Below are 13,501 nucleotides of genomic sequence, written 5' to 3' on the forward strand. Positions count from 1 at the left end.
TTATCCCTGGATTATTGCAACCTCTTAACTGGTCTCCATGCCTTGAGTTTTGCCCCACCCCAGACTACCATTTCTAATCCCTTGTCCACAGCATACTTAAAGTCATCTTTCCAAAACACCAAGTTGATTGTGTCATTTCTTTGCTTAAAATCTTTGATTTTCTTCCCACTGCTCTTAAGATAAAGTCTAAATTCTGTGTCGTAGTTTCAAACCCTGCATTATAAGGCATCAACTACCTCTTCAGTCTCAGCTGGAACCCTCTAATTCACACACGCTAAGCTTTAAGCCATCCGAGTTTCATTCAGTTGGAGAACCATGTTCCTCAATCATAACCAGTTAAAAGAAAGAAATGGAGGAGGAAGAATTAGGTCGACATCAGTCTTTATGGCTCGGATAACTCTGTGGATAGTGGTGATATTGAAAAAGATGGGGAAGACATGGGGAAGGGGAAAGTTCCATTTTCGACATGTTAGGTATGAGATGACAGCCCATCGAACATGCAGGTGCAGATGTTCAGAAGCTGGTAAGACATATGTGCAGAAGGGAGATAAAGGTTGGAGATTAGAATGGGAGCCATTTGTGTTTAGGTGGTAGTGGAACCTGAGGTCTTTTGAGAAGATCACGAAAGACAGAACTCTGGAAGATCCCCCCGCGCTGAAGGTGGGGAAAAGCTGGTGTAGGATGTAGAAGAGGCTGTGAGAGAGTCAATATTTATCAAGTGTTTACGATGCGCCAAACCCCACTACTTCTTTAAAAATTTATACAACCATCCTATGGTATACCTATGAGGTAGGTGTTATTATCTTCAATTTATAAAGAATCAAGGCTTATCGATATTCAGAAATTGATCCATGCTCTCAGTCAATGAGCAGTAGATACAGGATTTTAATCAGTGACTACCTTAATCTGTGACTCATTTTTTTAACATTTCATTGTATCGCCTCTCACGTAGTGATAGCAGCAAAATCCAGAGAGGAGTCTCAGGTCAGGAAAATCGAGAAAGGAGAATTTCAGGAATGAGGGAATGGTCAATAATAGGTAATGTCTAACAAGTTTATTTTTAAAATTCAATTTAAAACAACCATCAGTTTAACAATTAGGAAGTCAGTACTGACTGATCAACCTGATTTTCGATGGGTCTAGCAGACCTTCTTGGTTCCAGATAGATCCATCTACAGAAACCCAAGAAGACAGATGGACTTTGGTCATGTCCTAAGAGTTTCAGGGAAATCTACGAGGGGCTTAGTGTGCCTTGGGAAATGTAGAGGAAAGGCATATCAGGTTTTAACCAGAACAGAACCAGTTTAGGGTACACAGCAATGAAAACAAAGCCAGTTGTAGTAAGTTGTATTATTTATTACCTGAGTTTACAGCCCTGCCTCACCCTCCTGGAGACAGGAGCCTGAGTTTTACTAAGCTTAATACCAGAGAGAATTTACAGTCTTGGATCACTTAGGTTATTACCTTGAGTATAAATAATATTTGAGTGTTAGATATATCTTGAATATATCTAATATTTGAAGGACATTTTTCAGGTTTCAAACTGTTCCCACCTACACAATCCCCGAAACAACCGAAAAAGGCCCAACCCAATTTAAGAAACCGGAAAGGGAAAAAGGCCGGTTTTAAAAAAGAAAAGCACTACGCATAACACTAGCATACCATTTTAAACTCTCTCCTGCTCCAGTGTAAAATATCATTAGACACAGTACTGTATTTTTAGGACCTGAAATATGTAGGACGGATTAAGTGGCACAATTATTTCAGAAACTTTTTCTTTGCTGCTCCATGTCTTACAGGCAAAATTGATCACGATCACATGGATCTATGCAGTCTCTGATCATATGTGGATAAAAGAGTTGGATTGCTTACCAATGTTTCATAGGCAAGGAGGAGAACTCAACATGACTGGGTTTTTTCCCCTCATAATGACTGTTAACACTTTGGTGTATATCATACTAGCTGTTTCATTTTTGTTCATACTCACATGTATACATGCATTTAAAAAAAATCAAGTATTTTAAGTATATTGTTTAGTAACTTGTTTTCACATAGTATGTTGTGGACTCTTTTTTTCCCATGTTAAAAATGTAGTTCTCAAGTATCATTTTAATATTCACATAATATTCTATCATATGAAGGTATCAGACTTTATTTAATCAAGCCCCATATTGTTGGACATTCAGGTTGTTTCCAAATTTTCTGTATTACAAACAGAAAAATACTTCCTTGATTATTTCCTTAGAATAATTCCAAGAGTGGGATTTCAGGGTCAAAGAGAATACATAGTTTTTAAAAATTAAAAAAAATTTTCAGTTATGGTTAACATTTAATATATTAGTTTCAGGTATATAGCATAGTGGTTAGACATTTATAAAACTTATGAAGGGATCACCCCAATAAGTTTAGTACCCACCTGGCACCATAGTTATTACAATATTATCGACTATGTTCCCTATTCTGTACTTTACATCCCCATGACTATTTTATAACTGCCAATATTTACTTCTTAAGCCCTTTCACCTAGTCCCCTACATTCTCTTCTCATCTGGCAACTATCGGTTTATTCAAAGAGAATACATATTTAAGTTTTTTATTCATATCGTCAAACTGCTATTTATATTCATGACAGGTGTGTCTAAGAGTGCCAGCTTCCTAAATCACTGCCAACACAAAATAGTATCGTTGTCTCTTTAGTCTCTGGCAGTCTCCCTGGAGAAAATATCTCTGCTATTATTGTTTTGATTTACATTTCTTCTCTCCTCCTCGCTTTTTCTTTTTTTGCTTGTATTTAATGAATTGTTTGTTCATTTCCTTTGTCCATTTTTTTATTGCAGTATAGATTTTAAAAAAGAAAAGATAATATCCCAAGTATTCCTACCATTAAAAGAAAATTTCAAATATTTATCGAGGGTTTGCTTTGTGCCAGTCACTGTTTGAGGTTCTTGGCATATATTAGTGAACAAAATACAAAAAAAATCTCTGCCCTATGGAACTTATGTTTTAGCAGGTTAGAGACATTAATGTCTAATACCCATAATAAATAGTGTAGTCAGGGATAGGTCTTTCTGAGAACACTTGTAAGAGCTGAGGGAGCTAGCCCTGTGTGCGTCTGGGGGCAAGAACATTCTAGCAGAGAGAACTGCTGGTTCAAAGACTCCAAAATGGGTCATTGCCTGGTATGTTCAAAAACTTGCATGGGGGCCATGGTTCTTGGCTAGAAAGATCCCTAAACTAACTCATAAATTAATATGATTCTTAATAAAGTATCAAAAGAATGTTTTTCAAAACTTGACAAAATTCTAATCAAGAAAAAATAACATGTGAGAATAGTCAGGATGTTTTTGAAAAAGAAATCATGAAAGGTCCACTAACTCTTCCAAATATTGAAATGTATGATACATTATAATCAAAAATAGTTTGGTATTGGCAACGGAATCGTTTTCAGCAATAGATCCAAATATATACGGAATTTCAAATACCCTGCAGAAGGTATTTCACATCTGTGGAAAAAAAGAAACTTGTTTAATAAATCGTGTTGTTTTTAACTGGATCACTGTTTGAAAACAAAATAAAGCTGATTCATTTGCTTGCTCCAAAACCAAAACAAATTTCAGAAAGAGCTGAGATTTAAATGGAGTAGTGGTTGGGGGAAGAATCCATTCAAGTCCTTTAAGAAGTATACATGATTCTAAAAAAAAATCTTGGAGTGGTGAAAGACTTTTTAAAACATAACCTAACACCCAGAATCTATAAAGAAAAAGAATTATAAGTTAGACTAAAACTATGGAAAAAAGCTTTTTATGAAAAAAATAACTTAAAATCATATATTAATATTCCTATTGTGTTTCTACTCAGCTATAGGCCATCGAGCATTTGTTTACCTCACTCCCCAAAGAAAGAATGTCACATTCATCTCTTGTTTCTCACCTTCACCTTTACTTTCTTACAATACATCCGTGAAGATATACCAGGTAAAATAGAACATTATCAATATTTTTGAAACCCTTTCAGTAGTATCCCAACTTCCTAGGTTGTATCCTTTCAATCTCACTTAGAACTCCCTCCTCTGAGATTTCGTGTTTATTATCCCTTTCTTTTTAGTCATGATATCTATTTATGTATGCCTAAACAATATTCTCTTTAGGTTAGCCTGTTTTTCTTTTTTATATAAATGGCACCATGCGGTATATATACTTCTGCAATTTACTTTTTTATCCAAGTGTACGCATACAGCCAAAGTTCACTTATTTGCATAGCTGTATGTGCTGCATTGCATACATTCGTCATAATGGTTTATCCATTCTAATATTGACGGATATTGGGATGTTTCCTACTTTTTGTTGTAATGAACGATGTAACTATAGACATTCTTATTTTGGTGCACATGGGTATGAGATTCCCTGAGGAATATTTCTGGGCCAGTAATTGCTGGGCAGTAGGGCATGCACATGTTCTGTTTTTCTAGATCAGGCCATATTTCCCAAATGATTGTATCAGTTTATACTCTCACTTACTTGCCAATATCTGATTTTGTCAGATTGTCACATTTTTACCAACTCAGTGGCTATGAAAATATATTTCATTATAATTTTAATTTGCATCTCCCTAATTTCTAATGAGTGGAGAATTTTTTTTTATGTTTGTTAGCCAGCCTGTTTTTCATTTCTAGGAAATGCTGTCACCTTATTCTTGCTCTCAGGCTGGCCCTAAAATTAGATGAGAGAAGCACTTATCTACATTTTATGATATGGTATCTTAAGGTTTTCCGATTATCTTTCCCATCCATCATCCAATGTCATTTGCGATGAGCACTCATGGCCTAGTTTCCCTTTTCCATTAGAATCTTCTAACAGCTTAGCTAGTCATAGAGAAGGTACAAAGGTGTGTGTGCAAAGGTGAAAAGCAGGATGGATGAGCTGGAGCTAGTGGGGGAGGAGTATGCCCCTGGATAGTCTGAGAATAGCTGGTTCAGGCGTAGTCAGGAAACCCAATAAGGGGATAGATAACAATAATTACAGCTTCCTAGTTTTCAAGACCGATGACAAAGAACTATACTAGTCATTTATGAGTACTATTTCTAATCCTTATAATAATTCTCTAAGGTGTGTATTATCTTTTATAGACAAGGAAATTGCAGTTCAGAGGCCACAGAACTCTTTGGAACGCTCAGAGGAGAGCAGGTCAGCATGCAATAATTCAGGAAATCCTTTATACATTAACTGAATACTGAATACCAATTTGTGAAAAGAGTTTTACTTGACATTGGAGATGTTTGCCATAGATTGCCTCTGCCAATCTATTATGTTGGGCACTGGGAAGTGACTTCCTTTAGCCATAGAGGGAAGCTAATATAATGAAAAACTGCTTGACTGGTAGTAAGGGAGGCCTAATCCAACCTAGCTACTGGCCTCTCACCTAAATGGCCTTAGAGAGCTTTACTCAATGTAGCAGTTTTTCCTGCTTCCAGATTTGCACATGCTTGTCTCCTGGCAGCCTCGGACCCGCCCACTCGCAGTCTCACCACCGCCCCGCGAGGGTTCGTCACCTCGAGGCCCGGCCCCCTACTACGCGCCCGCCCCTCTTGCCCCGCCCGCTAGTTTGGCGTCATCCGCCGTAGTGCGTCAGAGACGTCAGAGCCTTCGCGGTCTGTCCTTTCCATTGACCATCAAATCATAGCATATTCTATTAAATTCTGTCTCCTTTACCAGCCTGTAGGTTATTCACCCAATGCAGTTAGATTTACTAAGCTCAATAGTGGAATTTACTTGCGTTCAGATGAAAAACGAAAGGAGAAGCGGTTGGAAGCAGACTGGCAATATTCAAGACAGCCCACACGGGAAGGGCCGGGTCCTGTAAGTCTCCTGTCTCTGAGCGCTGGCCCGCTCGCCGCGCAGGCGCAGTGGGCCCGACTCGCCATGCCGACTGTCAGCGTGAAGCGCGATCTCCTTTTCCAAGCTCTGGGTCGGACCTACAGTGAGTGTCGGCCGCATAGCCTGAGCATTGTGGCTCTCCTCGGCCGCTGGGACCGCCCCCGCCCCCCCCCACCCCCCCCCCCGAAAAGGGCAACGATCATGCAGCCCGGCATGTTTTGGCCTCAGGCGGTCGCGAAGGGAGGGTGCTGACTCCCGGAGCTGCGGGCCTGGGCTGATTAACGTAGCCTCTAGGGACCGGTTTCCCTGCGGCAGCCTTTGCATCACCCGCACATGCCTGGCTCGCCCTGTATGTAGTTCGTTCAGGGATCTCGCATGGAGCGCTTACTGCGTGCCTGGTACCAGGGGACAGATTAAGGATAGAGCCCTGGGTTGCATCCCGAGTGTAACTGGTTGAATGTATTAAGAACCGTATGGAACTGGAGTTTTCATCTACCCTCTCAAAGACCACTTCCTGTTCCCAAAGCTATTCCCGTGTTTCCCCCATGTTTTGTTATGGCAGCTCTCCACTTCCAGGGACTAAAGTCTGTATTATCTGTTGCCGTATAACAAATTACTCCAGCACTTAGGCGTGTGAAACAACAGGCCTTTGTTATTTCACGCGGTTTTTGAGAGGTAGGAATCGAGGGGTGGCTTAGCTGGGTGGTTCTGGTTCGAGTCTCTCACCGTGTTGTAGTCTAGCTGTCAGCTGGGCTCAAGGCTTTGCTGGAGAATGTGCTCCCAGCTCACTCATGTGGTTGCTTCAGACCTCAGTTCACACAAGGATATGAATACCAGGAGGCGGGGATTCCTGGGGCCTCTTATTTCCTGCCTCAGTCACGAGTACCCCTACCAGAGACCTAGGACTCATTTAGGCTCCTGCTCTCTCACGGTGCCCAGCTCCCATTCAGTCACTGAGTCTTACAGATTTCTGCTTTAACCAAGTTCTCAGTGTATTTTAATTGTTGGAGTAGATCCTTGATCCAGTTCATCCGCCACCCTGCCACCATCCCTTTTTAAAAAATTTTTGTTCAATTACAGTTGACATACAATATTATATTAGTTTCAGGTGTACAACAATAGCGATTAGACGTATACCTTGCCACCATTCTTTAAAATGCAGATATAATCATGCTTTTTGCTCAGCTGAAAATCCTTCAGTTTAACTGCCCATTGCTTGCAGGCAGGAGAGAGGGCAAATCCCTTGGCTTCTCATGACTTGAGTTTTGCCTCATTGTTCCTTGTATCTCTTCCTAACGTGAATTTTAATGTTTCATCCATATTGAACTTTCCACATACTGTGCCATACTGTTATCTCACTCCCCACGATCTTTGACTAATGAACTCATCCCTTCCATGAGGATTTAGTTGACCCCAAGTGGAGCTGATTACTTTCTTTGTGCCACCTCTGTACCTTGCACTCAACTATATTTACACATCTGGTTTCTTTATTAGAGTAGGAAGTAATTAACGCAGGAATTGTGTTTTATTTATCTTTGCAGCCCTGGCACATAGTGCAGTGGCTGGCATATAGTAGGTGTTCAACAAATGTTTATTAAATTGAAGGTCAGTGTCGGGATCAGGAATCTTAAGACCAGCTTTTCACTTGACTATACTGGTAGTGATGGTTTGTGTTTGATTTTTGGTAATGAGAAGATCCTGAAAATGCTGTACTGAGTGGCAAAGCAAAGTAGAACAAAATTTAAAAATGAGAAAGAGAACTGTTTTATTGCAGACCTACTACTTTTCAGGGCACTATGCCAGGCCCATTATCTGTATGAACTCATTTAAATCTTTCCAACAGTTGGCATGCTATATAAATAAATGACTGTAAAATGCTACTTATGGATGAGGAATTTTGATTCACTTTATGGATGAGGCATAGGAATTAGAAAGTTTACATGAAATGCCAACCTCTCAGAACTAGTAAGTGGCATAGTCAGAATTCAGACTCTCATTGGCCTGGCTCCAAAGCCACCTCAGAGAATTTCAAATAATAGGATTTATATGATGTTATTTCATTGTGTTGGATCTGTGATTTGGAGCTTACTTTGCATTCGATCCCTGCTTAATAAGTTGTTTTTCTTCTAAGTAAATATAAAATTCCCAGTAGATGTAACCTAATTCTATAGGTGATATTAGATATATTAGGTCTTTAATTTATGGGTTTTTTTCTTATTTTCGTACTTTTTTGTTTAAGCTTTTTTTTGTTTATAATGGTGATACGGGATGGCTGATATTTAGAATTCTTGGGGCGAGGCAATAAGAAACTGCAATTTATATACATTTATGCTGATCAGATTAAAATTAGCAATCTCTTTTTTTCTAGCTGACGAAGAATTTGATGAACTATGTTTTGAATTTGGTCTGGAACTTGATGAAATCGTATGTATTGTATATTTATTTTTCAAATATTCCGCGTATAAGCACATTTTTCAGAGGTTTACTATATAGTTTATCTTTGTTACCTCATAGTTAAAGGTGAAACACTTGTGGGCCGTGGGGATTTCTGTGTTCTCTGTGTTAAGGGGCTAAGCTCTGGTCTTGAGAGTGTCTTGCTTTGCTTAAAATCTCAAAAGGAGTTCCTGCCTCATTCTGTGTGCAGTCACCTCAAGGTCTCAGGCTGGTGCTGTGGAGACGGGTAGACAGACCATCTAGGTAACTCTAGAATCAGAGCGAGGGGCCTTACTGCAGGGTAACCACATGGAAAGGGGCCTGAGAGCAGTGGAAATGTTGCTGCAGCCAGAGTCACTGTCTCCCCCTCCTTCGCTTCGTCTGTCCCCTGCTCCCACCTTCCTCCTTTTCTTTTTGGTGTTAATTTATTCCTAATTCATTACTATATACAGTAGTCTTGTAAAATAATCTTATTTTTTGAAGAATTGCCTATAAAAATGATTATGAAGTGTTTGCCTAGTCTTTTGATTGTGTGATGATTAAAATACTTAAAAAGCCTTATTTGCAAAATAGCTTAACTAGTAATGATTATGTATTAAAGACACTGTACTTATAACTAAAAAGATGAGTTTATGTTTGTCTCGTAATTAGTTTTATTTTTTTCTTAAGCCTTTTATCTTCATCTATTCAATGTTTTATAAACTATAAGGCTAAAAAATCTTCAGGCTGACAAATATGTACTTTGGCCTTGTTTCTGCCGCATACTAATATTATAGAAGTTTTTTTTTATATTGAGCATCTGTATGCTTGACAAGTTGGCTGAGATTTCTGTACATTATATTCATAAGTTGCTATTAATAATTTTATTAGACCTCAAAATTATGTTCGAGGATGTGTGATACCTAAGGGTATTGGTCTGGGTATCAGAAAACTTGAGTAATCATTTGAGCTCCCACATTTACTGGCTTGGACAATCACACTGGCTGTCTGGGCCTCAGATATGAGTCTCCCTGGGCCTCCTTTCCATCTGTGAAATAAGGGGTTTGGATTATATGATTCCTGTAGAGCTCTCCTGGCTCTGAAATTTCTGTGGTCTTTGATTTGTATAAGGTTTTTGTTAGCACTGACAAACCCATTCCTCACATACGGTTTTTGCATGAATCGAGATGCTGAAAATGAAAGATTTAAGTTGCAGTGTCTTTTTTGCAAAGGGATTAGGTCATTTTCTATTCAGATACCTTCATTTCCCTGGTTACCACATTTTCTCCCCTTCTTTTAGAGTTCCCTCCTGAAGTCCAGCATCCCCTATGCAGTGACTCATCTTTCTTTGCTAAAGAATGGCAATTTTATTGACCCCTGTGACTGAACTCTAAATTCTAATGCTGCTTCCTCCTCTCATGTCATTCTCTCATTCCGCCATCTCTTTTCTTCCCTCCCCTTTCTCCCCCACCTCCTCCTCATTCTGCTCTTTTGCTTTTATTTTTTTTCATCTTCTGTAATTTTAAAAATATGCCTCCCAAGTTTGAGAAGCCCATCATAGATGTTTCATGGAGCCCAGCACAGCTTTGCACAGTCCCAGCCTCGTCTGGACCTCTGTGGTTCCTTAGGGGTGACTTGGGTGCGTAATGCTTACTGACTAAAATGAATTTCCTGTGCAGGTGTTGACTATAATTCTTTATTTGGGCAATAATTTGAACTGCTCATATTGTGGCAGTGGGAGGGCATCCTGTAAAACAAAAGCCATTACATATTTTGATAGCACTCCATCAGTTACTTTAGCAGGTTATAGGTGGTAGAAATAGTGGGAGTTCTGCATAAGTTTCTAGACAATTAATTTGTAACATTAATTAATTGTAGCATTAACAATTGGAATGTAACTTTTGAGCATTTTGATTGAAAAAAATTTAAATATATATTTTAGTTCCCTGCTGTAGTAAACATAAGAAACAGACTTTAACTTCATAGTTATCTTTAAGACAATCCGTTATTATTCTCTGCTATAATGTGGTGATTCCGATATTCAAAGCTTTTTGCCACTGTATTAAAAATTATTACTTTAGTAATATTTCTCGGTTGCCTTCATTCTTGCTGCTCTATATCTTTGCTGTCACAACATTGCTTCCCATTGTACCGATAATCCCTTCTGATTTACACCAGAGCTTATGGTCTTCTTAGATGTTTTTGTTTTTATGTGATTACTCTCATTCTCATGTTGCTCCTAGGCTTGGGTGCTCACAGGAATTAGCTTTTAGAGTCATTGCCTTATAAGAAGTTGTATTTCTTTTAGTTGGTGAATCATCTTTACTTTACCTCAGTGACACTTTTGTTTTTAATGTTGTTGCCCTGTGTTCTTAGCGGTGGTTTCATTTCCTTCTGTATCAGGGATGGGCAAACTACTTAAAGGGCCAGATGATAAGCTTTGTAGGCTGTATAGTCTCTGTTAAAACTCAGCCGTTGCAATGTGTAAGTAACAAAAGATAATATGTAAACAGATGGGCCTGGCGATGTTCCAGTAAAACTTTATTTCCAAAAACAAGTGGCAGGCATGATCTGGCCATGGGCCATCATTTGCTGACCCTCGCTTTAGAAGGATTTGTGGTGTTCTGGAGTGAATGAAGATCCTAGCCGTCTGAACTCAGTAAAAGTCATTTCTGTTATTTTTCCTGTAGATATAATAAACTTGTGTTCTTTTGCAGAAAAGAACATGTATAATATAGTTAGTGCTTTAAAGGGCTGACCACTACTTTTTCAAAAGAATTTATTTGGTTTTACTTTGTTTTTTGTGCTTGTTTTAGACTTCTGAGAAGGAAATTATAAGTAAGGAACAAGGTAATGAAAAAGCACAGGGGGCATCTGATGTTGTTCTTTACAAAATTGACGTCCCCGCTAATAGATATGATCTCCTGTGTCTGGAAGGATTGGTTCGAGGACTTCAGGTCTTTAAAGAAAGGTAAGGTAATATATTTATTAAATACTCTGCCAAGTTAGATTTCTTCAGCAACTCTATTTACGTTTCTAGAAGAAACCTCGTTGGACAGGTGCACAGCTCTGGTCTGCACAGAGGGGTGACTGGAGGGTGAGATTCATGTAGAATGTAGCCATTTGAGACTGAGAGTATTGAGTCATAGCCTTTCATTTAGTGAGCATATTTTTAAATGGAGTGGTTAATGATTTTATGACTTTAAAAAAATTCTTTAGTGGGTTCATGTGAGTTCCCTCAGTAACCCAATTGGAATAGATGGTTCATTGGATTAATTAAAGTTAGGGAGGAAAAGTAGAGGTGACAAAACTTTATACACTGTTTTCTTAAGATTTCTAAGGACGCTTGGGTGGAGCTTTCTCATCGGAAAACTGAAGATCTTAACAATGGTCGTTTAATCTTGGGCAAGTTCATTGGCCTTTCTAGTTTCAATCTCTTAATTTATATTGAAGATTTTAAGTTTGCTTCTAACCCTTCATGTAATAGATATGGAAAGTAATGAATATATTAAAGTGAGTAAGTGGTTAAGGTGGTTAAAATTTGGGGGGTTGACTGAATTGGTATAATAATCAGTTGGTATAATATAATCAGATGCTTATATTTTAGGTTTAGAGACATTCCCTTAGAGTGTTTCCAAACCTGCCTGATTAAAATTTCTAACGGCATGTCTGTGACTTTTATGATCAGACAATTAGGAAAGTGACTTAAAACCTTTGCTTTTCAAAGTATGATCCAAGGACCAGCATCATCTGCTTTACCTGGGAGCTTATTAGCAGTGTAGATCTCAGCTTCCACCCAAGACCTATTGAATCAGGATTTGTGGCTTAACAGCTTCCTTCGTCGATTGTAAGCACATTGAAGTTTGAGAAACACTCGACTCCTCATAAGAATTACCTGGACTGTGCCTTCAAACTGTACATTTACCAAGCCTTTCCCTTGAATATCCTGATTCAGTTAGGTCCAGATCTGTATCTTTAACCCTGTTTTTCTTAGGAGTTCAGGATCTCGTCCTTGGAATCAACTTTACCATCGTTTAAACCTCAGCTGATGTTTCAGTGCTCCTCATACAGTTGCTTAGTTAATGGTTTTCTAGCTTCTTGCTGAGACTTCCAGTGATAGGACTCTCATTACCTGAGACATTCTATACTGTTTTGGGGCAACTTTAAATGTTAGAAAGTTAGTTTTTGTTTTTTTTAATACTCAGTTCAAATTTGATTTGGTGTAACTTCAATCGATTGTTTTAGTTCTGTTCATTTTTTTTTTTTTTTTACTTTCTATACCCAGAAGAGAATATAGTTAATCAAATGTTTTGTTTAATAACGAGCACATTTGTTTTAATATTGTTGTAGGATAAAGGCTCCAGTGTATAAACGAGTAATGCCTGTTGGGGAAATCCAGAAATTGATCATCACAGAAGAGGTAATAAGGATGAAATCTCATTTTCCTTTTGAAAACAATCTCTTTTGTGTATGTCTATAACGTGGGGAGGAAAAAAAGAACAAAGCTGACCCAGTGTAATTTCTTTGATCGTTTGCTAAAATGGATGTATATTTAACCTCTAGCTCTTAAAAATTGTCAATTTGTTTTTACCAAGAAATGAAAGAGAACAAAGGCATCTGTTTTCCATGAATAATTTTGGAAAATAACATCCAAATGTTTATTTAAGAGATACAATTGTGGTTTAGTAATAGAATTGAGAAGAAAAAATATAAGGAGAGGTTATTTTGGTTAAAAAAAAAATCAAGTATAAGCAAACTACTTAAAGATTAATTTTTTTCTCAATTATTTAGTAAATTTTCAGACATCTTACTGAAATATAAGTTCCATTAGGACAGTGACTTTGTCTCTCATCACCACTGTATTTCATTACTTGTTGGATGAATGAATATATACTTGTTTGAATGAAAATGCGTGACAGTATCGAGTGCAGCTAACTTTCTATTACAAAATATTATTACAAAGAAAAGCTTCGTATTTGCCATCTCTAATGACATGATGAATTTTAGACAGCTAAAATACGCCCTTATGCTGTAGCAGCGGTTCTCCGAAATATAAAGTTTACTAAAGATCGATATGACAGCTTCATCGAACTTCAAGAGAAATTACATCAGAACATTTGCAGGTTTGTGGTTGCATCTTCTTTTCTCCTGGCCTCTCTCCCCCGCCACCCAGCGCCTCCCATCCCTTTGTCTCTCCCCTCTCTGTATCCTTCTTC

General features: G+C 38.2%; 1 protein-coding gene across 1 annotated transcript in view; it reads left to right on the forward strand.

The window, feature by feature from the left end:
- Nucleotides 1-5,642: 5,642 nt before the first annotated feature.
- The window catches only part of FARSB (phenylalanyl-tRNA synthetase beta subunit), a 55,512-nt gene continuing 47,653 nt past the window's right edge, over nt 5,643-13,501 (forward strand). Inside the window, exons 1-5 of the mRNA XM_023529725.1 lie at nt 5,643-5,976; nt 8,242-8,297; nt 11,102-11,256; nt 12,636-12,705; nt 13,293-13,408. Of these exons, the coding sequence (XP_023385493.1) occupies nt 5,919-5,976; nt 8,242-8,297; nt 11,102-11,256; nt 12,636-12,705; nt 13,293-13,408 (455 nt within the window). The 5' untranslated portion in view covers nt 5,643-5,918. The remainder of the gene's footprint in view (nt 5,977-8,241; nt 8,298-11,101; nt 11,257-12,635; nt 12,706-13,292; nt 13,409-13,501) is intronic.

This window comes from Pteropus vampyrus, unplaced genomic scaffold (assembly GCF_000151845.1).
Source record: "Pteropus vampyrus isolate Shadow unplaced genomic scaffold, Pvam_2.0 Scaffold42, whole genome shotgun sequence".
NCBI lineage: Eukaryota > Metazoa > Chordata > Mammalia > Chiroptera > Pteropodidae > Pteropus > Pteropus vampyrus.